The following is a 26,692-nucleotide window of genomic DNA, read 5'->3' as shown; positions in this document are numbered from 1 at the left end:
GGAAACGTTGCCGATTTGATATATCCCATATCGGGTGGTCAGACTCGCTGACTTGGTTGACACATGTCATCGGTTCCCAATTGCGCAGATCGATGATCATGCTGTTGATCACAGGATGGTGTGGACCAGACTCGATTATTTACAGACCGCCGGTCAAAGGAAACGTTACCGATTTGATATATCCCATATCGGGTGGTCAGATGCTTGTGACACATGATCGCTTCAATTGCGCAGATCGATGCTCATGCTGTTGATCACAGACGTGTGGTCCAGACTCGATTATTTACAGACCGCCGGTCAAAGGAAACGTTACCGATTTGATATATCCCATATCGGGTGGTCAGACTCGCTGACTTGGTTGACACATGTCATCGCTTCACAATTGCGCAGATCGATGCTCATGCTGTTGATCACAGGACTGTGTGGTCCAGACTCGATTATTTACAGACCGCCGGTCAAAGGAAACGTTACCGATTTGATATATCCCATATCGGGTGGTCAGACTCGCTGACTTGGTTGACACATGTCATTGTATCCCAGTTTGTTTGTTTGTTGTTTAACGCCGCACTCAGCAGTATTCCAGCTATATGGCAGCGATCTGTAAATAATCAGCAGTAACAGGATTAGGGGGGGACTGGATGAGTGAGTGAGTTTAGTTTTACGCCGCACTCAGCAATATTCCAGCCATATGGCGGCGGTCTGTAAATAATCGAGTCTGGACCAGACAATCCAGTGATCAAGAGCATGAGCATCGTTCTACGCAAATGGGATACGATGACATGTGTCAGCCAAGTCAGCGAGTCTGACCACCCGATCCCGTTAGTCGCCTCTTACGACAAGCATGGGTTACTGAAGATCAATTCTAACAAGGATCTCCACGGGTATAAGTAGAAAAAACAACCAACTGATTTAATGACATGTAGGATTTTCGATCGACTTGTCTCACGTCCACAATTATGCTCAACGCTCAAAGATCGATAACCCATGGCTTTATATTTAAAAAAAAGTTAAGAAATGAAACCAGAAATAATTCGCTTTCCACATAACTGTTAATGGGTTCCCATACATCTTCTCTTTCAAAATAAACATATTGCGTTTTTGCCCAGATTCATATTTACAACACGGTAGGGGTAATGTGGTTGCACATGAAATTCCGTGTTGTCATTCAAGAAGTATATTTTTACACAAAATCGACAGATTACTTTTTACAAACTGTTGCAGGAATGGGTAATGGTTGAAGCAAAACACAGTTCTAGGACTTACCAAAGATATATCAAATCGGTAACCTTTCTTTTGACCTTCAGTTTAAGCACACCGTACATGTACACTGTAGTTGGTAAATGCCCATTGCATCCCGTCGAATATTCAGTCACGTGGTTGCTGAAGTACAAAAGAGGAGCAAAAGAAGGTTTTCCCCTTTTCTGAATCCCAGGAACATTTATCACCATATTTCTTTTACTTTTGCCACGAATGAGTTTTATCATTTGAAAAAATTGTATATTCATTCTTCGGTACGAAATGTAATAGGTTCATAAGTCACGTTTTAAGTTTCCATTGTTTTATAGAAAATATTGATGTTTAACTTGGTGTCAAAAGCCCAAGGGTTTTGATTTGTGAAATGTAGCGTGTTGAAAATGCGTCACATGATTTTTGCGCTTTTACTTCGCAATTAACAAGAGCGCAGGTTTTGCACGCACTGCACGTGCAGCAATCCTAAACATTTATCGTGGCAAGACCAGACTCACAGTTGCTTCAGGACGGATGGGCGAGGGCAGGCGGATATGTCGGGGTGAGAACAAACTTGAACCAAACGCCAATTTGTTCATTTGTGAATACAATCACATATCTTGTTCACTCATTCGGCATATAAGTGTAACCTTTGTTGAACTAAAAATCTCAGATTATCAAAACCACAATAAGCTACATTCGCCCGACATCACATGACGCAAGCCGAACGACGGAGTGTAATGTCGTCTGTCTCGCTCACAACAACTCGCGCCGTCCAACACAAATCGATCGTTACTGTGCAGGCATTGGTCTCCCAAAGTATACTGGTTCCTGCGATAAAATTGTTGACTGGTGGATGATTTTATTCATCAGTTGGGGCTGGCCGTGGCTTCGCCTGTTGCTCAGCCGTTTGAGCTCAGCGTGGAGAGGAAGTTCACGTATATGGCTCCCGTTTGGCGTTCATTTAGCAGAGAATCATTTGATGGCCTCGGGATATTTTTGTGAAAAAATATTTTGTCATGAAATTCTGAAAAACGAAATTATGCCTCAGGTGTTACTTTGCAAGACAATAGTCGCAGAAGATGCTGGTTGTCCGGAAACAGCATTGTGGGGGTGAAAATAAATGCTCGACACTTTCTAGGAAATAAATTGATTTGTGAAGTAAAAAATGAGAAATGTTCTCATTCAGAAATCCCATTTCTTCTTATGAGGACCACAAGGACATTAGATGTACTGTTCTGCCAACATGTTTCTATACTTACCGACGTTCTTCACAGATGATTACTTTGTTCAGCATCATATCGATTACTATCGAGTCCCTTCTATCGAATGTACCTATATATCGAATCTATTATCCGGTTCGGAACGCCTTATAACAATATGTACAGATTTGCCGGTTCTCTCGAATTCGATATGAAAATACACACCAATAGCAATATCTCGAAACTTGGACTCATTCCCATCTTTGACTTTAGCGATTTATGTTTGCTTACTTGAGGTTAGTATTTGAATGTCAAGCTCAAAATCCCCCAAAAAAAACAACAACAACAACAACAACAACAACAACAACAACAAACAAACAAACAAAACATACCAAAAAACAAAACATACCAAAAAAAATAAATAAAAAAATTGGCAATTCTGGAAGCTTTTGCAGAGGTACGGATAAGTTGCGTATCTTCGTAAATTACGCAAATATTTATGTGAAAACTCAATTCTTATTAAGTCTATTGGGTACAAGTACGCTTGAAGTTTGAGAAATACTCAATAAATGTGATCTTACATGCGTACACATGAAAATGTGAAATCTTAGCTTGCGTACCGGTGGATAGATAAAATAACTGAGGTTTACTGAGAGGTTCTATTTCGGGATATGAACTTGACAGCTTGCAGTCTTCCTTATCGATCCTCTATTACAGATCAAATATAAATAACAAACACTAACATTTAAACTTTATTATATTTTTAAAATGAATGGAAAATGGCAAAATACTCAATAGAGTTTGAGTGAGGTGAGTACAATTTATTTGGTTGCTCAAAGAAAAATTAGGATACCCAATTGAGATGAACACAAGCGAGTACATAACTCAATGACCCAAAAAGTTATCTGTAGCTCTGCTTCTGGTTCCTTCCTCATACAATCATTCCACGTCGCTGTAAAAGTACAGCGTATCCGAACCTTCTGTTGAACCAAATCTGTACTCCTCTGCTAATCCGATTAATAGTAAACCTTATTGACCAACGCATCAGGGCTCGCTTGATTCCACTCAACCTGTTTATCGTTAACCTTGGGTACCTTTATAAACAGGATTCGGCTTTTCTTTGATCGTTCATGTTTCCAATAAAATTACCTTTGATGCCTCAATTTGATTATATTGAATTCTGCCAGTACCTTGTCTTAGCTCCGGGAAACATCGAACCAATTGTTACATTACGTTTATTAATAATGGAAAGTTGTGTTATTTATTGATAAAGATTGTAAGTTTTGTGTTTAATATCAGTAGACATCTAGCGTTCTCGTATACCCGTTTTTAGAGAAATCTGGTCACGACATGATCGAATCATTGCAGGTATGCCATAACAAAAACAATACTTCCGTTAGGTGGCCACCATTACAACATTGACAAGTTCCTGCCGTTCAGTGACCGCCTCCGTGGTGTAGTGGTTAGAGCGTCCGCCCGGAGAGCGGAAGGTCGCGGGTTCGATCCCCGACCGCGTCATACCAAAAGACGTTAAAATATGGTACTTGTTGGTTCCTGCCTGGCGCTCGGCATTAATGGGTACAACAAGGACTGGTCGGCTCGGAGTCAGTATAATGTTTCTGAGTGGGGTATTCATACTTCACTGCGGCATGGTATCTCAGTGGACTAGCACTATAAAACCAGCTTAAGTCTGAGCTAGTACAAGCAGCTACACATACACACGCATGCACGTCGTCATATGAGCGAAATATTCTGAAGCACGACGTTAAACCCAATTTCACCTCGCCTCCTGCCGTTCAGTGAATTAATGCTCGGGTGAAGATAACGCTCGGAACGATTTTCTGACTATTTCTCTCATGTATTCCAACTTATAGTCCGTTTGGGTTCAAATCAGAACGACAAATGATTAAATAACTTGAAATTGGGATAAGTGCACAAAACATGAATAAGACACATGGCCCTGAAATCCCTGTACCCAACAGGATCTGTTCCACCAGCCGTTTGTCACCCCTCGGTGTGAAGCGTGAAAATAGAACAGTATTACATGATGGTTTCTTAAACAACTTCTTCCGTGATTGATCATAAAACGTCAGATTTCAGAGTACAGAGGTTTCAGGACCATGTGTCTTATTTTTGTTTGTGCACTTATCCCTATTTCGAGATATTTAATCATTCATCGTTCTCATTTGAACCCAAGCGGACTATACTTGCTTGATGAACTGTGCTTACTGCTAACACAATGTCGTGACCCGTGAAGGTACGTGTTAGAATGTGCCTTCAGCAACCCACGCTTGTCGTAAGAGGCGACTAACGGGATCGGGTGGTCAGACTCGCTGGCTTGGTTGTTGACACATGTCATCGTTTCCAAATTGCACAGATCGATGCACAGTTGATGACTGGGTTGTTTGGTCCAGACTCGATTATTTACAGACCGCCGCCATACAGCTGGAATATTGCTGAGTGCGACGTAAAACTAAACTCACTCACTCGTAATTTCGTAAACTCTTCGGGAACTTTCATCCTATTTCCATAAAGTCACAAACGCCGAATGGTGGAATTGTCAGTGGCAGATATGGGATTGGAAAATGTTCGACCATAACGTAAAGGATCTGCTAAATTGGGAAACACAAACAGAACGATAGTCGTGGGAATAGAAATATTGAGATAAACATAGTGTTTTCAATTTCTGAAAACCTGCAACCAGTAGTTCTAAAGGCTCTTAATTAAATTCGAAACATCGGCGCAGCTGATGAATAACAAATTAAACACGATGTCTTTCCGGTTAGCGTTGTGTTAATGCATCGTGGGATCAATCCCTTGTTTCAAACTGGTTCCTGATGGTTCTTAATCACCCATAACAGCCTTTGAACAAATAGTGGCGCTGTGATGATTGAATCTGGTTTAATATGTTTACGTCACTAATGTTTACACGCGTATAAGGCATGCACGCATGTAATTTTGTCTGCAAATACGCGGGGGCGGTGGGATAGCCTAGTGGTTAAGGATTCGCCTTTCACGCCGAAGACCCGGGTTCGATTGCCCAAATGAGTACAATATGTGAAGCACATGGTCGGTGTCCCTGCCGTGATATTGCTAAAAGCGGCGTAAAACTATACTCACTCACTCGTACGGCAGCATTAAATGGGCACAGAGGAAATACACTGTAAGGTGTAGCATTACACAGTTCGTCACCTAGACCTAACCCTCATTCTGATCAGGAAAATGTGACGTCACAATTGGCTAAAGAAAAGCGACAAATGTCAAGATCTCGCGTTCCCCAAATGTTTGTGATACAAATTTCCAAATGTGGATATCCATTCATTAGAAAACGGGGAACGATACTTTTCTAGTCGCTGTAATACGAATCCCAATTCGCCCCAATTGTATTTCCAGGTGTGCCGGCACCGTACCAATGGGTTTGTGGGTTTTACTAAAGTGGTAAACATCTACATTGTAAGACATGCATGACTTCGGAGTTCACTGCCACATGGTGCTGAAACGCCGACATAAAGCTCGAATATTGTTACAAGCGGTATTCAAATCGCTCACTCTTTCTGCTATACTTGATCTATGTAAACTTTATAGTTCTATTTCAGATCTACAGTCGTCATCATTTTAGCTGTCATTGTGGTAAATATGCAACTTTTAGATTTATTCTAACATGTGTGACATTATGTAGGCGACGCCACATGCCGAGTCATTTTACCTGTTCTTGCATGCGTTTCAAGAGGCGATTGGACTGTTCTGGACGATGTTCCAAGTGTAATCTGTAAAGATGACTTATATTTAACAACGTGCTTAGCCATAGTTCAGCCAGAAGACTATCGTCTGTAAATAATCGAATCTTGACCAAACAGTCTAATGACTGCGTCATGAGCATCAGTCCACGCATTTCGAATACAATCACATGCATCAACAAAGTCGGCGAGCTTGACCACCTTTCACTGTTAGACCCTCTCACAGCAAGACCCGTTAAAATCCAGGTTAGAATTGATCTTCAGTAACCCATACTTGTCGTAAGAGGCGACTAACGGGATCGGGTGGTCAGGATCGCTGACTTGGTTGACACATGTCCACGGTTCCCAATTGCGTAGATCGAGGCTCATGCTGTTGATCACTGGATTGTCTGGTCCAGACTCGATCATTTACAGACCGCCGCTATATAGCTGGGATATTGCTGAGTGCGGAGTAAACTAAACTCACTCACTCTTGAAAATACGCAATGCCATTTTAGAAAGTGGTCAAATGTAACATGTGTTATATTTGGGATTACACTTTCTTAGTAAAGTAAATCTGTACTTTTACTAAGAAAGTGTAATCCCAAATATAACATATGTTTCACTCACTCTTACAGCAAATATGGGTGAGACCCAATTCAAAACCAGATCTTCATTGTCCGTGGTAATGTACTTTATAACTATAGTATGGGTAAAACTTTTTTTTTCTCATTTATATGTTTTCGCAACACTCGGCTCATTTAGTATTTGCTGCAAATGCATAGCGTTGTATATCCTTTCTTGAAACCTTTGAGAACGGTAATGGCAGTTAAGTCCAAACTTCGCCGGGATATGTCAGTGTTTTTATTCTCTATTTTAAAAATATATATTGAATTCGTGAAGTCATACCTGAAACAATGTCATTGTACGCAATTCTGTAACGTGAAGTTCTAAATTTTCAGACAATGCCTAATGCTGCAGTACCGATCGGTTACATAATGAAAGGTACGTTGGCCTGAAAATAAATTTTTGACGTTGTAATTGTTATGAAATATTTCTCGGCTGGTTGATTGTTGTTTAACGCCGCACTCAGCAGTATTCCAACTATATGGTGGCGGACTGTAAACAGTCTGGACCATACGGTCAAGTGATAAACAGCATGAGCATCGATCTACGCACTTGGGATACGACGAGGTACACCTGTAGAATAACGCATACCTACCAACCATATTCTTTAATTTTCTCACATTTTACTTTTATAGGGCAGCACGAGCTATAAAATTCGAAAAAAAAATAAGGGAGCATCAAAATAAAAAAATAACCATTAAAATCGGATTAACGACTTGCCGGTAAGTAAAATTAACCAACGAGTTTTAAAATGAAAGGTAATTTATCACAAATAAAACAAAATAGATTGTTTTTTTGGAAAACTGAAATTTCAGGGAGCGAATGAACATTTTTTTTGTGACAGGTAAGTGCTCAGTGATTAGTCAATTTGTGTGTACGTCACAGCCTAGTAACCGCCATGTTTGCAAGTGGGGAGCACAAACCAACAACATCGAGTCCTCTTGGGATGCGGGGCGGTGGGGTAGCCTAGAGGATAAATCGTCATGCCGAAGACCCGTGTTCGATTCCCCACATGGGTAAATATTTCTCGGGCACAGATGAAACAGACATTTTGAAATCGCAAGAGTTAAAACGTTATACAGCTACTTGCACAAATAAACGTTAGCTACGGTAAAAATATAATGAAACACTTTGAAATAATATATCAACATGTAGGCCACTGAAGTTAAGTTTAGCGAATTAAACCCAACATTGTATGGGTTCGACTCCGAACGATGTGTTTGAAAATGGACATATTTTTTTACATCGATTTAAGGTTGATGGCCCTTTCAAAAGGTCTCAGTATGGTGCATGTTTACCCTGTCATACCAAAATATACCATGCAAAAAGGTAAGTGATATTCCATTTTTCGACCATACCACTAGCCAAAGCTTATGAGAAAAAGTAATATATATCCATATAGATGAATCATTTCCAAAGGAATGGAATAAGTTGTGACATTTTCCCTTAATTTCTCTTCATCATCTGTTTCCTACTTGGACTTCATCATTTGCAATCTATCAATCTTGTAAAATCAAATGTCCCCTACCTTTTTGAATGGTATATAATAATCAAATATAACCATGTGTTTTGATTATTTGGTGTGACAGGGTATACATGCAATGTACTGAAAAAGTTGAAAAGGCCCTCAACCTTACATGTTTAGAAAATATGTTTAATTATATATATACATTGTTTGTGCAGTGGAGAACCTAAAACAAAATCGAACAAAAATATCTGACATACATTTTCAAAGGGGGACCCAGTTATCATTTCATATGCAAACCCGACATCGCATCCCGTTACCGTACGTAGCTTACTTGGAGGCATGTCTGGCTAAAGCAGGTTCGACCGAAATCTATTATGAGTTCGAATCCCGTTTCTTCCAGCTTATCAGTTTGGGCGTCCTCCAAAGGTTACCAGACATGACGTGAAATAATGACAGGAATAATTTTAAGTCATACTCTCACAACATAAGAAAGTAATTATAACTGTCACAATGAGCGTGAACAATGAACATATAATCTTGTCAAGTGCTTTTACATCCTGCAGTGAAACCCTCGTGTGGCAGTGATGGCATCTCGGATGCTGTGGTGACGGTCATAACAGATCTTCAGGCTGAAGCAAGGGGCAAGTGTTCGGGGTCGAAGACGGTGCCGTTCACCAGCCTCGACGGAGTCCACTTCACCCTTCCGGTCTCCTACCCACAAGGGTCCTCCCTTTGCAAGTTTATTGTACGTAGTTTATACCCATTCCTATTTATATGTTGATAATGATTGCTATGCTGGTGGATTTACTTTAGGAGTAAACCGCATTTTTCGCTGCGGGCGTCAATGACATTGGGCTATTACTGCTGGACATCTGAGTCAAAGCTCACTCACTCACTCTGCTCCATGCCCCTAGTTTGCAACATGTGCAAGGTCGGTTGTACTTCTTGTTATCATGCCTAGAGATCGGCATTAAGAGTCAAAACTAGGGGTGTCTATTGAGAGGGAAACAGCTATTGCCATAGCGATAGTCTATTTCGACCAACTATTGCAATAGTTTTTTCTCCTTGAATTGTCTCATTTGAAGTCATTACCCAAATGAATGTATAGTTTATAGGAAACAAAAACAACTTGAAGTGTTTCAGTCTCTTTAAATAACCGACAAGAAACCTGAAACCAAGATCAAGTAAACAGTCTCAAAGAAGCTGCAAGTCAGCACCCAAACATCCTGTATTTTTGCGCTTGGATTAATTACTGTCGGGGACTCAACAATTGTAATCCATCGGTAGTTCGATGCATCGTTACAACCCCATTCAAAACAGACTGGTGTCAGTATTTCAGTCTGAGTAGGGTACCGATTTCCATAGCGACATGTTCTATATCCACAAACACGCGCACACACACACACACGTGCGCATACCCTGCATAATCACGTGCAACAAGCATGATTGCGACATTAAAGCATATTGTAGCTCACCTTTCATGTTTTTCGCGTTTACACTAACTAGATACATGCAGAAATAGTTTCTTTGTATATATTTTTGTTTATTGGTTTTATTAATAATTAGTTTCCAACTGTTCCTCAGTGAGTCCGATGTATATCCAAGATAACTCAACATGATCATCAAATCAGAACCTAATCCACAACATAAAATCAGCGATCTGTCCGTTCTTAACTTGACATTTTTATGCTGTCAACCAATGTGACTGAAATGCCGTTTAATTATGAAATACGGAGGGGCTTTTAAAGTGTAATCGTGCCAAGAAATGGGAGTAGGCCAGTGTTTGTTTTCTGAAATCGCTGATACTTTAAAACGCAATAAAAATTGTTGCCGTCTCAATTGAAAGTATTTTGTTTTCATAGGTTTGGCAGTTAAACAAACCATTAAGAATTCGAATCGTAAACAAACCCTAGCCTTTTAGTCAATGACAGTTTGACGATTGTTGGGGGAAATATTGGCAATTTTGGAAAGTTTTAAAGTTCTCTTTGAGAATAAATGTGTCTGACAAGATTTGTAACACTTGGAAATGGTTTTAATCTCATCTGCAAAATGTGTGTATTTTTGTTATTTGTTGAGAGCCATTTTTCATGATAACGGTTATAAGCCGTCACAGCAATGTTTATGTACCTTCTGAAGTAAACGAGTGCCTCCATTCATACAGCATGTATAATTTACATAAATGTACCGTTGAGCGGATATACGGAGAGTGATGATTTGATCCCGCCCGCGTCACACAAAACGATCTTTAAAAAATGGTATTTGTTGTTACCCTGCCTTGAACGTGCATGAAAGGGACACAACAAGGTTTGATCTTCTCGGAATCAATATTCTATGTCTCGGTCGAATATCGAATCCCTGTGGGCGAGGGGAACATAACAGGTACAAATCACACACGCACGCACGCACGCACGCACGCACGCACAAGCGCACTTACATGCCTGTGCGTCGCTATAAAACGCAGTTGTCATGAACGCGAAGTTGAGCCCTATTTCCCGTTCCTCAATTCGCTGCTAAAGCAGCCGACGCACGCAGCCCTTAGACCATCCACCCTAATCTGGTCAGTCAGAACTACTCTTGTCATCTCTCTGTTTAAGTGAGTGAGTCTTTATCGCCGCTCTGAACACTGCTTCAGCAACCTCACGGTGTCGGCAACATTACGGCATGTCAGCTTATATAGACAAACGCCTGAAGGGAAAAGATGATCATAAATATTGACTATCTTGTGGAAACCCTTGAGCTCAGATATTATGCTGACAAATGGAAAAATGCAGCGAATTTTGTTTCTACACCTTTTGTATAGAATTGGGAACCATTGCTTATAAAACAAGTGACATATCGGACAAAAAGTAACTTTGATCGATTACAACAGAAATGCCTTTAACAGACTTCGAAACAGTTTTTAGCATTACATGTCATCGGGATAAACATTACCGATAGCTTTTCGTTAAATAGATTTCCCAAGAAAAGGCATTTTTTGCCAAAGGAGCTTCTCTCACCTCCCGTGGGATGGTCCCTTCAAATCATTTCTGAAAAAACGTTGCTTTTTCCTCCAGCAATATGTCTGAGACTGAGAGGAGGCATGTCACATTGATTTATGGGGGCGAAAGGTACACTGTTGAGGCAGCAAGAACATATTCCTTGGCAGAAATATTCATTTGAAGAGGTATTGTTTGTTTTCGCCAACCATGAAGAGAAGCATACGGCGCTATAAGAGACGTGTTTCGTTTTTTCCGCTCTCGATGTACATCGTTAAGTCAGCACGTTAATGTTACCATACCCTGGTATGCCGTTACGGCGATAACAACGCGCACCTGGCGGCCGTACAACAGCTTTTACCTTCTTGAATCTGGCACGTAGTGGTGTTTATAATACTTCTGTCGTCAATAAAATAATAACCAAAATAATAAAGTATCCATAAATTGTGACAGCACATTATTACCAATTTGTCGAAACATATTCCTTAACGTATTTTTGTGATTATTTTAGCACATTGAACTAAGATAACCAACGTAACAATAGCAATTTCGTAATTTCATAGAGACGAAACAAGTCAACCAAACAGAACACCTACCTCTAAATGCGCTCTTTCGAGTCTGAAGTTTTTAGACTTGATGGTCCCAGTCCTAATTGCGTACATCGGTGCTCATGATGTTAATGACCGGGTTGTCTGTTCCAGACTCAATTTTTTTTACAGACCGCCGCCATATAGCCAGTATATTGCTGAGCGCGGCGTTACACACAACAAACAAACTTTATGGTTACGGACAGAAACATCAGTATTTCTAAAAAGGTTTGAGAAAATATCAGAAATGCAGTCTTGAAAAGAAACCGGGAGCTTCCTGTTAAGTTTTGCGTTTGTCGAAATTGATTTTGTTGACCATCGTCTACATCAAGGAAACTTTCGTGCCACAATGCTGAAAACATCCGCCCCTATCATGGTCACCATGACAGAGTTGAAGCCAACTGGATATGATTTCGTTCTTTGCGAAAAACAATCAAACGTTTCGATCGACATGCTGGCTTTCAGCAAATTGAGCTCAGAAGTTTTAAGTAACTCTTACATAGAGGTTCAACTCCTCTTGGCTCTAGGGAGTATATGTTTGATGTGCCTGAACGTCCTCTTCATCAATTTCGATATTGATGCCTCAAACTTAAATACTGCGTCGCCTGTTAGTCGTCTCTGTAGTTCAGTATTTATAGGCAACGTGTCTACGGGGCAGAATTTGAGAATTGGGCTGAATTTGAAAATTGCTTGTCATATTAGGTGAGGTGCCGCAATTCGCTTAGCTGAGCTGCAACCGGTGTATGGATCAGGGTGCCCCTGTACAAACCAACCTTGGCATTTTGTACAACGGCACCCACAAATGTTATGAGTTCGAATATCGGTTTTTCAAGATTGTTTCTATACTTGACAGCACCAAATCCATGCTCTAGAGATTCATAAGGGGGCGGCGGGGTAGCTTGGTGGTTAAAGCGTTAGCTAGTCACGCCGAAGACCCGGGTTCGATTCCCCACATGGGTACAATGTGTGAAGCCCATATCTGCTGTTCCCCCGCCGTGATATTGCTGGAATATTGCTACAAACAGCGTAAATCTAAACTCACTAAACTCACAATAAGCTGATGTGCCGTGATATTGCTTGAATACCGTTTGAGTACGTAAACTCACTCACTCATCTACTCACTTGTTTGGCTTACGTCTCAAAGAAGTCAATGTTTTTATAGCCCTGTGTGTTTAGGTACACATTAATACATGACTTGACCTTCCATGTCTTTCGCTGATGTTCATATGCAGGCCAAAAGGGGCGACATAACGATTCAGCACTTGTGAAGATCCGGGTTAGAATTGATCGTCAGTAACCCATGCTTGTAAGAGGCGACTAACGGGATCGAGAGGTCTGGCTCGCCGACTTAGTTGACACATGTAATCGTATCCCAATTATGTAGCTCGATGGATGTGCATGATGTCAATCACTGGATTGTCTGGTCCAGACTCGATTATTTACAGTCATATATCCTGAATATTGTTGAGCGGGGCGTTAAAACATAAACTGACGTATTGACGTATGAGGCAACCCACAGGTTCGAGCGGTCAGGTGTAATGAATGTCATGCCCACAGATCGATGTTCATAATGTCAGTCTGTGGAATGTCTCTTCAAGACTCGATTACCTGCGGCAGTAAACAACAAATAGACAATTGCCAAACTGATCTAAAACTCGCTCCCTAATGTTCCAGGAACGTGGCAACGCGACAAAAGTGTACACAGTGAAGGTGATTGTTGCTTTTGGCGAATCCGGCAACCCTCTCCATCAAGTCGAGGAAGAATACAGAGTCACGTGCACTTTTGGACCAAATGGCAAGGGAGCTAGCAAACAACACAAAATTGGTGACAGGTGAGCTCCTGGTACGATCAGTTTAATAATACTGGCAGCCGATTAGTTTGTCCGTAAGTACGAGCGTTCTTTATTTCCCGAGTCAATTCTGTAAGGAAGGATAACATATGGATGAACTACTACTATAGTCAATGAGAGCAACGTTTTGGTTTAGGTTCTGACAGCGGTGTTAAGCAAGTGATTGGTATCCTTCCTTACTGAGCCAACTCCTAAATGTCAAAGACGTTAGTCAATTCCGTTTGAGGTTTTGACAAACCGGAAGGCAAGAGGACACCTACGAAAGTGTATTTATGTTGAATGTTTTTGTTCTCATATCAATAAGTGGTGGTTTAGTATGAATTTGTAAGGGCCTTATCTAGGATGGGGACTAACAGAAGTACTCATTTGTACACCTTTACCGTGTTAATCATTCCAGTGTGGGAACATATCCCAAGCCACTGGGTTCAAAAGCATGCAATGTCAACACAATCTCTGGGTGTGAACTCATGGTTAAGTGAGATATCACAGCTGGGTAGAAAATGTCCAGCTGCTGCAGTGACAACGCCCAACGGGCACCACCGCTCGGCACAGTGTTCCTCAGCCTGAAAGTCAGCACAAGCCTGTGTGGGTACAAATGTGTAGATGGTCCCTCAGTCAAGACGACCACCATACCTGAGAAGGAACAGATGGCTTGTGGGCGCCACCGGTTGGCACAGTGTCCCCCAGGCTGAAGGTCAGCGCATGCCTGTGTGGGTACAAATGTGTAGATGGCCCCTTAGTCAAGATGACCACTATACCTGAGAAGGAACAGATGGCTTGTGGGCGCCACCGCTTGGCACAGTGTTCCTCAGCGTGAAGGTCAGCGCATGCCTGTGTGGGTACAAATGTGTAGATGGTCCCTCAGTCAAGATGACCACTATACCTGAGAAGGAACAGATGGCTTGTGGGCGCCACCGCTTGGCACAGTGTTCCTCAGCGTGAAGGTCAGTGCATGCCTGTGTGGGTACAAATGTGTACATGGTCCCTCAGTCAAGACGACCACCATACCTGAGAAGGAACAGATGGCTTGTGGGCGTCACCGTTCGCATAGTGTCCCTCAGCCTGAAGGTCAGCGCATGCCTGTGTGGGTACAAATGTGTAGATGGTCCCTCAGTCAAGACGACCACCATACCTGAGAAGGAAAAGATGGCTTGTGGGCACCACCGGTTGGCACAGTGTCCCTGTTCGAGTGAAACACATTTGGACTCTAAGCGACATAAGTGATATTCTTTTCAAGCCCGATATATACAGAACTGGGATTCTCAATCATTCACACCCTCTCATGCACGGAATGTAAACGTCTTCGTGCACTACATCCCCGGCACAGTCCATGCACGTTTGTTCCAGCATCTGTGTAATGTTACCATTCTAAATCTGTACGTGGTGTTGACGGAGGTGTTTATTGGGAAGCTTTCCCTCATTACTTAGTTTACTGATCCGTCGACCCCAATTTCACACACGTACAATAAAAGCATCGCAATTTCAGGATCTAAATTCCAGTGACAGATATGTATTGATTCCATGAAACCAGGGATTCTCAGAATTAATGTCAATAAAGAACGAGTTTCATACTAGGAAGGAACCGACTATTTACAATAACTCTCTTGACTGAACGTTTGGGAGTTTGATGTTGTTTTGAGCCAAAGCCAGTAATATTGTTTAACGCAACAGTCAGTAGTATTCTATCTTTGCTACCTATGCCAAATTATTTCGTGTTCAGACAAAAGCAATGGTTGCTATTGTGGCAACATCCACATTATCGGGGTACAGATGTAAACGTAACCCCAAAGACCGTTGCCCGTGACTCCTTGCTGTGGGCATCTCGGTCCTTTCTTCCATATTCAGCTGACACGATATAACTGGAAAACTGATCAAAGTGAATTTGACCCCAGTTCAATCAGTCACACTTTTGGTTATTTTGGAAAACCGTGTATGTACTCATTCGTCTGTTACGATTCACTCGCCTATTCGGTAACTCGAACCGTATCCGTTCTTGAGTTCAGTTCATTATTTGCCATCTCTAGACTATTCATGATATTTAAATACAATAATTTTATACAGTGTAAATTCAATTTGAGTGTTTGCGAGATTTGCTAAATGGAATATATCTAAGCCAGGCAGGACAATAGTCAACATTCCTATATAAATTGACATTAATGTGATCACTGGTTATCAGTGACTTAACACTGTCAACATGTCAGAGAATTTGCTGTTATTTGACTGACTATAATGAATAATTCATCAACTACTGGCTTGTTTTTGTATTTTGTATTGGTAAACCAATTTCGTATTCGTTATTGCATATTCTTGACATGGGTCAATCGTCTCATAGTTTACTCGTTGCAGTCATTATACTTAGCAGAAACCACAAAACATAAAAGGATCTGAAAGATAAGCTTGTTCAAAGAACAACTATGTGGTGTTTGGGGAATTGGGACGGTGGGGTAGCCTTGAGTCCCCCTCCGTGATGTTACTGGAATATTGCAATGCTTAAATCTCACTCACTCACTCACTCTGAGTAGACTTGGAGCATGGCCCTTATTCTCGAAACGTTCGTAGTCCTAAGAATTCTGAACTTTGATCGTTGGCAATGTGTTGAGAATGGACTTAAGAAGTTCGCAGGGCTACGAACGTTTCGAGAATAGCTAGCCATGTGTGGGGAAAGTTAGTCAACACACGATGCGTACGACATCGAGGTGCGGAGACTGGGTCACCGTGTCCACCTGATCCTAATTTGTCTTTGGAGTCAGCTAAAACGGGACACAGAGCGCAGAGCAGTTTCTTCTGTCCCGGAATCCCCACGATGCTCCTGATATTCCTGGAATGGCGTCGATTCGTGGAGGTGTTAATACCGAGAAAGCCGACCCCAATTGCACTGATTCCCTGATTCCCTTCTTCTGGAGGGATGCTGAATAGAGACGGGGATATGCCAAATAATATCGCAAAGTATGGGAGGTCTCGGATTCCAGAAAGCTAAACCTTGATCATTTCTGGAGTGATGCTGACTAGAGATGTGAATAAGTGAAATAGTATCGCTAAGTATGGGAGCATCATCGGATTTGTTCTGGCTAAAAGTTATACGAACCATGTTAGAATTGGCCCAATAAATGTTATAGGAACAGAATATAGCAGCTCAATCACGAATGTTCCAAAGAATATAGTATATGTCATCAAGATGTTTTATATCTCTTCCTTAACACTTTTGGCCTGGTAATTGCAACAAGAAATAGAGGAGCAGAAAATAAAACTACCTTTTTTAAACATGAACGAATGGGTTAAAAATGACTGACTTGCTTTCATTTTTAAGTATTCAAAATTTCTTAAGCACTTAAGATTCCAGCCTCGGTGGCTCACTGCCTGCCTACTGTGTACAGGCAGTTGGTGCCATACGTTGGGTTCGAATCTCGGATTGAACCCAAACAAAGCCGAGAATTTGTACTTCACTTATATGAAAGTAATTAACTATAGACGACTTAAAAATATTGCCAAGGTTAAAATGCTTTGTCGTTTCATTTCAGTTTGATCGCGCCATCGGTCCTGAAAAACAACGTGGGTCCTGGGTCCAAGGCCACGGTAAACCTCGTGGTGAACAGTGTGGTCGGGGTCGACCTGTCCGCCACACCCCTCAAGTTGGGCAGGATAGTCTCCCTCGCAGCTACTGCCACCACGAGTGAGTGTTAAAAAACAAGCTAATTATTATATATATATATTTTAGCGCAACAATCGGAACATATATAATCCAGCTTCATGCCGACTTCGAATAAAGGAATGTGGCCCAGACAGCCCTGTGATTGATATCATGAGCATCGATCTGTGACATGCATCAACCGAGTCATCAAGCATGGCCACCATTTCCCCTTCGTCAAGTACAAGAATCGTGGGTTTCTGGGGACAAAATATAACCTGACGTTAATGGGGTTCGGAAGCAAAACATACTGAACTTAACAAATCTGCATGTGGCGATGACACATTGATTAACTCTTTGCTACATGGTCCCTAGTATGGTGATCTACCTTCTGTTGTTGGCTGTCTATAGCCTGTGTTTATATTGTATTGTCCAAATAGTGCTCTTAATTTTAACTTTTCACGCTAGTTTAAATTCTAATTGTGATATTCTAGTTGTTTTACTGTCCTTCGTCGACAGGTTTTTATAATATACATATATTCCATTTCAATGTCAAATATGTTCTCGTCACGATATGGCAGAAATATTGCCGATGTGACGTTAAATATTAACTCACTCACTCACTTTGCTACATGAAAACTCGATGACGTAATTCTGGAAACATGTACCACTGCAAGTGCCTCTATTTCCTCGATGGTTGCCGAATGACCCACACAATATGGATGCGTGTCCTTCAACCATCACATTGAATGTGTGATTTTGTTTTAGCTGAATGTAAATACTTTTGACACCCGGGTTGATTCAACTCACGATGTCATCATTGATAATATGCTACCAATTCCAGTGAATGGAGCTTCGATCTGATCCAGTGTGTCGTTTGTTCAGATGGACTTGTATGAAGGCAGTTTCGCAATGTTAAACTCCATTTCGTCACCTCTGTCATAATCCAATGTTCTGTTGACCTCCAACCTATATTACCGATCTTCTGTTGACCTCCAACCTATGTACTGTAGACAGCAATCGTATGTTACCGATGTACTGTTGACCTCAAAGTGATGCGCGACCATGCTTGAGTGTACTGTTAACTCCGCTAGTCATGCGGAAGGTGTAGGTACCGCACGTATACACATTCTGCGTGTCCCGCATATATAGAAACGACTGGGATATCGCGAAAAGCAACATAAAATCATAAAATCACTCGCGCGTTATATGTACAGCAAACCTACATTTGCACGTAAAATACACATGAACGTTTTAGGTAGGGAAGTGTATCCAGATCATGGCACAAACCCCACAGTCCATAATTAATGTAGTCATGTAGATCTTCTCTGGGAAGAGGCATGAGATGGTGGAGGCATGCTACCTATGATCTCAACACGTTCAAAGCACCTGGCGCGGGCGTTTGTCAATATCAAATCCTTACAGAAGCACTTCCCTCACTCGAAACACCGTTCTCTGTAACACCCATGCTTACATTCAACTCCGTCATCAGCTGAGTCTTAATTTGAAAGTTTGTGTGTGTTATTTGGAAAAGCAATGCTTTTCGTATAATGAGGTAACGTTTTTAACTTGTTATGTTGTGACACAGAATGTTCATGGGGCGATGGTTTAGGCAAGTGGTTACAGCGCTCGCTCGAAATTACAAAGACCCAGGTTTGATTCCCCACAGGGATACAAAGTTTAAGTCCCAGATCTGGTGTTATCGCCTCTGATATTAATGGAATGTTTTAAAAAGAGACATTAATCCATACTCGCCCACTCAAATGTTAAAACTGCGAAAATGTCCGTCACATATTTCAGTTTCATGCCGTTGGCCTCTTGAGGCAGGAATAGATATTCATTTCACAACAAAACTTTACTCCCCATTTCTTTCAAATCTTCCTCCAAAACACAAACCGATTCCATATGTTTCAAATGATGATTATGATGTGTATGTTTACAATGCGCCAAATCCATACCCTAAAGCATACACAAAGCGCTACATTGTACACGCGATTTTCATTAATTTTGAACACCTAGACGGCCAAGATGCCAGTTTCTAATGTGGTCCTCGACCCGTGAAGATCCGGGGCAGAATAGGTCTTCAGCAACCCATGCTTGGCACAAAAGGCGATTATGCTTGTCGTAAGAGGCGACTAACGGGATCGGGTGGTCAGGCTCGCTGACTTGGTGACACATGTCATCGGTTCCCAATTGCGCAGATCGATGCTCATGCCGTTGATCACTGGATTGTCTGGTCCAGACTCGATTGTTTACAGACCGCCGCTATATTGCTGGAATATTGCTGAGTGCGGCGTACAACTAAACTCACTCACTCACTAATGTGGTCCTCAAAACGTTGTTTCGTTACATTTTTTGTTTCGTTAAGTTTTGGTTTTCAATTTTACAGCAGTTCACTCTCCATTTTTAACCATTTTTTGACTTGGTCCAAGTCGGTGTTAATTAGTAAAATATATGAATAGTTCACATAAAACTCGCCAACTCACGTATTCTCACGTGAATTAGTGCTATTGTACTTAGTACTCCGTGATATACCCTGAAGAAAATAATAGCACCAATGAACCTTATGTTCGATAAAATCAAATTAATCAATCAATATGATAATCAATGTTAATTCAAGAGGGTTCAACTCAATTAAATTCTGAAAACCTATAATTTATAATTTCAGGTGGAAGTGAAGTTGGCGTCCGACCGACTTCTTGTGACGCCATCAGCGGTCAGCAACGTTACGCCATCCTGAGAGCAGGGTAAGCCCATTATATGTAGATTACTTAGTTAAAGCGTTCCCGTGCTCATCACATGTTTTGCAGACTTTTTCACATCGCCTTGATTGAGAACTAGACATTCTACCGGGATAAGCTTTTCCTGCTGGAAATAGGCTAATTTAAACATAGAGCCAGACCTCGTTAACCTGTTGGTGGTCTGCACCGGCTCTGCTGTTGCCAGCCTTTTAAACACTTCCTGTCCAACGAACACGTGTCCGTAGATATTGAATCGGCGCATTGTGAAGTAACAGGCTTTGCAGAATCAGCACTGGTTATGAACCAAAGGCTTGTAATCATGTAATGCAGATGATTTCTGAATAGATGATCAAATATCTATTGCCATTTCTTTATTCAAATGTTATCGACGTGACTATTACTGTAATTTGGGTAGGCAAGTGGTTAAAGCAGTTGCTTGTCACGCCCATGACCCTAGCCTGGTTCGATCCCCGTTTGATTTCCCCATAGGTACAATATGTGAAGGTGGCCACAGTGAGATTAATATAATACACAATCAGCATTACTACTCCAGGTTGGAACATCTGTGGTCAACGCCTACTGTTACTTTTGTTTCAGATGCGGGGATGGAATTGTTTTTAACACAACTGATGGTTTTGTTACAAAAGGTCTGACCACCAGAAGTCCTTTCTTTGAAATGTTTACCATGGGAGGGAGTTCCAGCGTAAAATTCGAATGCAACTTCACGTTGTGTAGCAAGAACTGTGATGGGGTAAGTTTTCAATTGGAGGAGCAGTACTGGCTGATGTCATGAAGATCTGGTCGCCAGTAACCTATACGTGTCGTGAAAGTCTGTGACACCAGGGTGTCAGGCTCACTGAAATATGTCAAGTGCGAAGATCGAAGCACATAGCATCAGTCAATGTCGTGTCAGGGTACCGGTTCTGATCCACAAAGCCTTCGTAAAGTCACGACCTGTCGTAACTCTATGGTTTATCATAGGCTTACGAATGTCATAGTGCTACGGACGTTTTGTGGATCGGATCCCTGGTCCGGATTCGATTAACACACCGCTGTCATGTAGAAATGAAGATCGGTTGGCTATGGTTTCTGAGCTGGCTGATAGCAGTTCTGAAACAAGCGTTTCACCCATGCCTGCTCCCTTATTATCATCCTCTGTTCCTCCATGAGAATTCCGGATTTTCAATCTGAAAATCCGGGTTAGAATTTGTCTTCCGCAACCCATGCTTGTCGATAGCTTTCACTTATCACGCCGAAAACCGAGGTTCGATTCCCAAATAGATGCAATGTGTTAAACCATCATGGGTGCTCCTGCCTGGATATTGCTATAACCTAGCTAAAACCAAACTTACGACTAACATAATTAGCATATCAAATTAACTGTGTTGACTAACACTGTACATTAATATTTGATACCGACTAACGATACGACAGGAGAGAGTTCAATATTGCACACTCACTAACTTAAGCGCTGCCCCTGCTTACATTCCCTATTTTCGTGTCACTATATCATGCATTTACCCTGAAAGCTGGCTCAGAACTACACCATGTCTGCCGTCGTTCTTCATAAAGTATCCAGGCGTAAAGTATATGGTACCAGCAACACATCTTAAAACAATTGGAACGCATTTGACGAAGGTTTGGAGTTCTTGGCTGTTTCGAGGAGGCATCCAATAGTTAACAGAACACATTAATAAGAACTTGGGCGACTTTCAAATTGTTGTCTGAAGATATGAATATGTGCAGTGTTTTATATTGATGGCATGGTCCTTCTTTGAAATGCTTTGCAGGGAAAATACTCACTGTCAGTCTGGATTAGGAAGAGCATGTGTGTTGCAGTGGTTGAAAGTGTTCGTTTAGGCCTTTTACAATTTTAAAGTTGCTGGAAACAGTGATCGAGAGCTATGACAATTTCATTTTATAATATAATTAAACGTTTGTTGGGCTCAGTGCGATTCTGCATTCTGATTGGTTGAAGTGGTCACATGTTATTGCATTCATTTCCCTTTGAACATTGACTACTTTCACAACTACGGATTGTCGGAAAATCCTTTTTCCACCATTATTCCACATCGCACTACCTTTGTTATTGACAGGAGTATATTACATTGTCAAAACGAGAATCCGAATCCGAATCTGTATCTGGAGGCACGCAGATTGAAATGGTATTTACGCCCATAACTCTGTCATGGTTGTCCAAAAGGTTTGTTCAGTTATGTTTACAATTATTTTGTTATTATTAACTTTGGCGTTTGCTCGTAAACTACTGAAAGTTTGACACGGTAAACGAGCTAACCCTTGGAACACTGGGGTGACCTGAAATAAATGGGGTGAAAATGTGACCTGGCACCAATGTTTCTCCTTATGAAACCTTCCTTCATATATCATACAATATGGGTATATGTGTGTCTCCCGTACTGAAGGAAACCTTCGTTAAAGGCTGTTTTTATTCACAGAAACTGTATGACAAATGTGATTACATATGCAGGTGAGCTACAGTATCGTGGCTCTACTTGACATTCCCGATGTCTTATCCTTACGAGTTATCTTTTCACGTGGGTAATATTCAATTCATCACGAAACGTCATTCTTGAAATATTTCATTCTGGAATCAGTAATTTCAGAAATCACATTTGAATAAAATACTGTAATCAGCTGCCCCGTTCGTCATACAGTGACAGATGATTTGCAGCCATGTCTGTTTCCCGTAACTCCCACACATGTGGAGGTGGTTTCAAAACGTACTGGGAATGTTGGGCTACAGCTTATTGACCAGACACTGCACTGATGTTTGGGGCTGAAGAATGTAGATATTCCATTGCACACTATCGGTAATACTTCTGGGTATTAAAGGTCGGTGGGCGATTGTGTCAAAAGAACCATTGGGGAACTGTCTTTGAACTGTGCTTCATGAACCAATGTATGTATGAGTGAGTGAATTTAGTTTTACGCAGTTTTTAGAAATATTCCAGCTATATCACGGCGGGGGAAATCAGAAATGGACTTCACACAGTGTACCCATGTGGGGAATCGAACCTGGGTCATCGGCGTGACGAAATAACCACCAGGCTACCACCACTGCCCCAGCCATAGAAGTGGCGAGCAACGACACAGATTGCCAGGCTCTCATGCATGTCATAATTTCCAAGCTGCGTCAATCGTTGCTCATGTCAGTCACAGGAAGCATCTGGTCCAGAATCTAATAGTTGCAGACAGCCGTCATTTCTCTGGAATATTGCTGAGTACGGCGTTAAAAACAAAAAGGACCCAACAAAAATAGCCTACCACTCCCTGGATCCATTCCCGTCATGTCGACTTACCCGTCCTTGATTCTTAATAGCCAGTTTGTTTATCGCTGCTTAGGTAGTCCATTGAGAATGCGTCACTCAGTACCATTATTTTCGCTAGGTTTTGAGGCATTTGGAATGTGACAGGTATCAGCTGTCATACTAAAGGTATCGATATATCACCCATCGCTTACTGCTTGAAGCCAAAATTCATCGTGAAAGGCAACATGTCTTGTGCGTCGTACATGTTAACTCTAACCTATTGTTTTAGCTATTTAACATTATATATGAGATCTGAACAGTGCTGAAGTACTGCTTCGCAGTGGATGATTACATTTCATGGCACGGTGGCCTTGTCATCCACCCTTGAAGATCCAGTTTAGAATTGGTATTCAGTAACCCATGCTTGTAAGTTGTAAGAGCATACTAACAGGATCCGGTGGCCAGGCTCGCTGACACGTCATCGTATCCCAATTGCGTAGATCGATACTCATGCTGTTGATCACTGTATTGTCTAGTCCAGATTCGATTATGTAAAGACCGCCGCTATATAGAGGTCATATGGCTGAGCGTTAAAAAAACAAAACCAACCAACCTTGACATCCATGTCGTGGTTCGAATCCCAATTCGCCCCAATGTTTCCATTTCTGGGTTTGGCAGCGCCATACCTGAGCACTTGGTTGGTGAACCTCAGATGCCCGCTTCGCTTCAAGCTTTTCTCCCATGATACGCCGTAATGTAACTGAGATACCATTTAAATCAGCTTAAACCCATCCCACTCTCATGACATGTTCTGATATATTGCTGAGATGCTACTGATTACGCCGTTTACAGAGTTCCTGCGTCAATGGGAGAAACCGACGATCTCAAGTGGAGGAATCAAAGATAAAAGGTACGTACTTAATCTGTGAATGAAAAAAAGAAACATTAATAGGCGATGGCTACAACCTTGATGTGTAGAATTCAACAATATTGTAATCTGTTTAAAAAGCGATATCACATGGCAATAACGACAACCGTATAGGAAACGACAGCCCCATAATGACACTTTGGGTTCTGTACATTTTATCTCTTTGCTCTTAACAGGGAAAATGCTCAAGCCTCCGTTACCCACAAACCACTAACTGTCCTTACTTTTGATAGGGGTTAATAAATTGAACATTTACTGGACTGTCAGTCCGTTTGATTTTCTACACTTTTGCTTCAGATTATTTGTTCGACTTAATAGCACAGACCTTGCCGATGACGCCCTCGAACATCAGAAACAATTTACAGTACCGGACAAGACACGGTCGAATAGGCGCCATTAGACGGAGATCCCGACTGAGCAAACGCTGACATTTGTTTAAATCACATGTTAATTTGTTATGTTCGAAGTAAAAAGGAAGGATACATTTTTGCCTTACTGATTATTGGAAGAACGTGTATGTTTGCTTGCAACATTCCACATACATGACGGCCTGTCAATACACGAACCTGGAACAGACAATCCTTGTCAAGAGCATCGATCTTCCCAATCGGGACACGACACGACCACATGTCCCTACAAGATCCGGGTAAGAATTGGTCTTCCGCAACCGGTGCTTGTCGCAAGAGGCGACTAATACGATCGGGTGGTCAGGGTCGCTGCCTTTGTGGACATATGTCATGGTATACCAAATGCGTTGATTGATGCTCCTGCTGTTGATCCTGTATTTTCTCTATTTACAGACTGCTGCCGTATAGCTGGAATAATGCTCAATGCGGCGTAAAACAACAAGCAAATCAAATGAAATTATCTCCCTTAACCCACGTGAAATTGAGCAATTACGTAACTTGCATCATCTTGCACGGTTATATAAAAAAACCCTCGAAGCCTGCTAATGATGGAAAGCGAACAGAATACTGTGTGCGGTGGCCTTGATGTGTGGCCAGAGGTGATAGAGATGCTGCAGCTATTATTAATGAGATTCAGAAGAATGCTCAGGTGCTGTGAAGGAGCTGGAGGATGTTGTCGTAATCAATGCGGACAGCAAAGACTCGTCTGATAGCTGTTCAGTGATATGGAGGCTAATAGGAAGATGAAAGGTATATCTGTTTTAAAGTGTTTCAAATGTGTTTTGCTTGTGTGTATTTATTTTACGCCGTACTCAGTAACAGAGTAGCATAGTGATTGATCGGCATTCTCGAAGTTGGTGAGTCAGATACGAAGCACAACTTTCAAAACGGTGTAAGACCGTACATCGAATCGTAGCTTTATTATCAACAAGACGATTTTCATACTTTATTGGTCTTTATTACAGTAACTATTACAGTGGTCTCTGAACAGTCGTTTAGACCATACGTTAAAGTGACTGGACTTAATGAGTATAGATCCGCGCAATAGGGAATTGACATACAATCAGCCATGTCCCGAACATAACTCTCCATTTTGACACCTTTAACAAGCACTACTTTGGGTGTAAAGATAGTGCCTCCAACATACTAAATCAAGAACAGTTGTCCTTAAAAGTTTTATGAAAGTTCGTTGAATGTAAGTACTATTTGTTTCGGATTGATAACATTTCTTCCACTGAACAAATGTTAGAACATAATGAGCTCATGACGACTTGGCTAATTAGCTTGGCTAATGTTGTAGATTTAGCTAAATCCCTCTGGACACACTTTCTCCATTAAATTACTCCTTGCAAAGATTAAGCAAACAGCTGCCCACATGCAGACGAGTGGTTGCCTGTACACGTTATCGTCTAAATACGGATCAGTGACTTGCGAAAGCGCAGTCAACGGAACGCCGATTCATGCCCGTCTTCCTCCACGGGACCTATGGCAGATCGGAATGGGCACAGATCTGCAATGGTAGATTCACAGATAACTGAAACAGAATACCCGTCCTTGTGATCTTGTACGTTTGTACACAGCTTGTGTAGAAGGCAACACGACTGTACATCACTTCTCCGTGTAGAAATACAACGAGTATGGAGGTGAAAACGGTGGGTATTATGTAAGAAGATCCTGGTGTTCAAAGGGGACGCAACACCTGTTGGGCCACACTTGTCAGTGTACAAGTCCAGTGTATAAAACCGTTGGTTTTTTTCAAATGCACAAGTGTTTTGCAACGATTAGTGGACGTCCTGGGAGGTCCAATTTACATACAATATGCACATAACTTGACTTGAGGCTAATGCACACGGGTCGCCTTGTGTCTTAGTCTAATTTTTCATGCCAAGGTACGTTCCTTAAGAAGTAACATAATCTTTGATCATGGGGGTCGAATGGTGGTTCGTGTTATCTATTTTTCTAGGTGTGTCAACAACAGATCAATGACTTAGGTTTCAACAAAGTGGTAAACATATAAGACATCTATCACTCAGAGCAATCCTCACATCTGCATTAAGTTGCAGGCACGCC

General features: G+C 41.5%; 1 protein-coding gene across 5 annotated transcripts; it reads left to right on the top strand.

The window, feature by feature from the left end:
* Positions 1 to 1,679: 1,679 nt before the first annotated feature.
* LOC124289589 (vitelline envelope sperm lysin receptor-like) lies at positions 1,680 to 24,699 on the top strand. Of its 5 annotated transcripts, none has more exons than XM_046726164.1 (10): positions 1,696 to 1,789; positions 6,026 to 6,059; positions 7,108 to 7,150; positions 8,804 to 8,985; positions 13,477 to 13,634; positions 17,171 to 17,322; positions 19,946 to 20,024; positions 20,616 to 20,769; positions 24,140 to 24,197; positions 24,534 to 24,699. In XM_046726164.1, exons 1-10 carry the CDS (start codon positions 1,782 to 1,784, stop codon positions 24,641 to 24,643), a joined length of 978 nt encoding a protein of 325 aa, XP_046582120.1. In that variant the 5' UTR covers positions 1,696 to 1,781; the 3' UTR covers positions 24,644 to 24,699. The 5 variants fall into 5 exon arrangements, with proteins under 5 accessions (XP_046582121.1, XP_046582120.1, XP_046582118.1 ...); XM_046726162.1 differs by having other exon boundaries at positions 1,705 to 1,789; positions 24,513 to 24,699; XM_046726166.1 differs by having other exon boundaries at positions 1,721 to 1,789; positions 6,015 to 6,059; positions 24,513 to 24,699.
* Positions 24,700 to 26,692: the final 1,993 nt, after the last annotated feature.

The sequence above is a fragment of the Haliotis rubra genome, unplaced genomic scaffold, assembly GCF_003918875.1.
Source record: "Haliotis rubra isolate DU_JTF1 unplaced genomic scaffold, ASM391887v1 Scf443, whole genome shotgun sequence".
Taxonomy (NCBI): Eukaryota; Metazoa; Mollusca; class Gastropoda; order Lepetellida; family Haliotidae; genus Haliotis; species Haliotis rubra.
The sequence above is the reverse complement of the archived record's forward strand: the minus strand, read 5'-3'. Positions and strand labels throughout refer to the sequence as shown.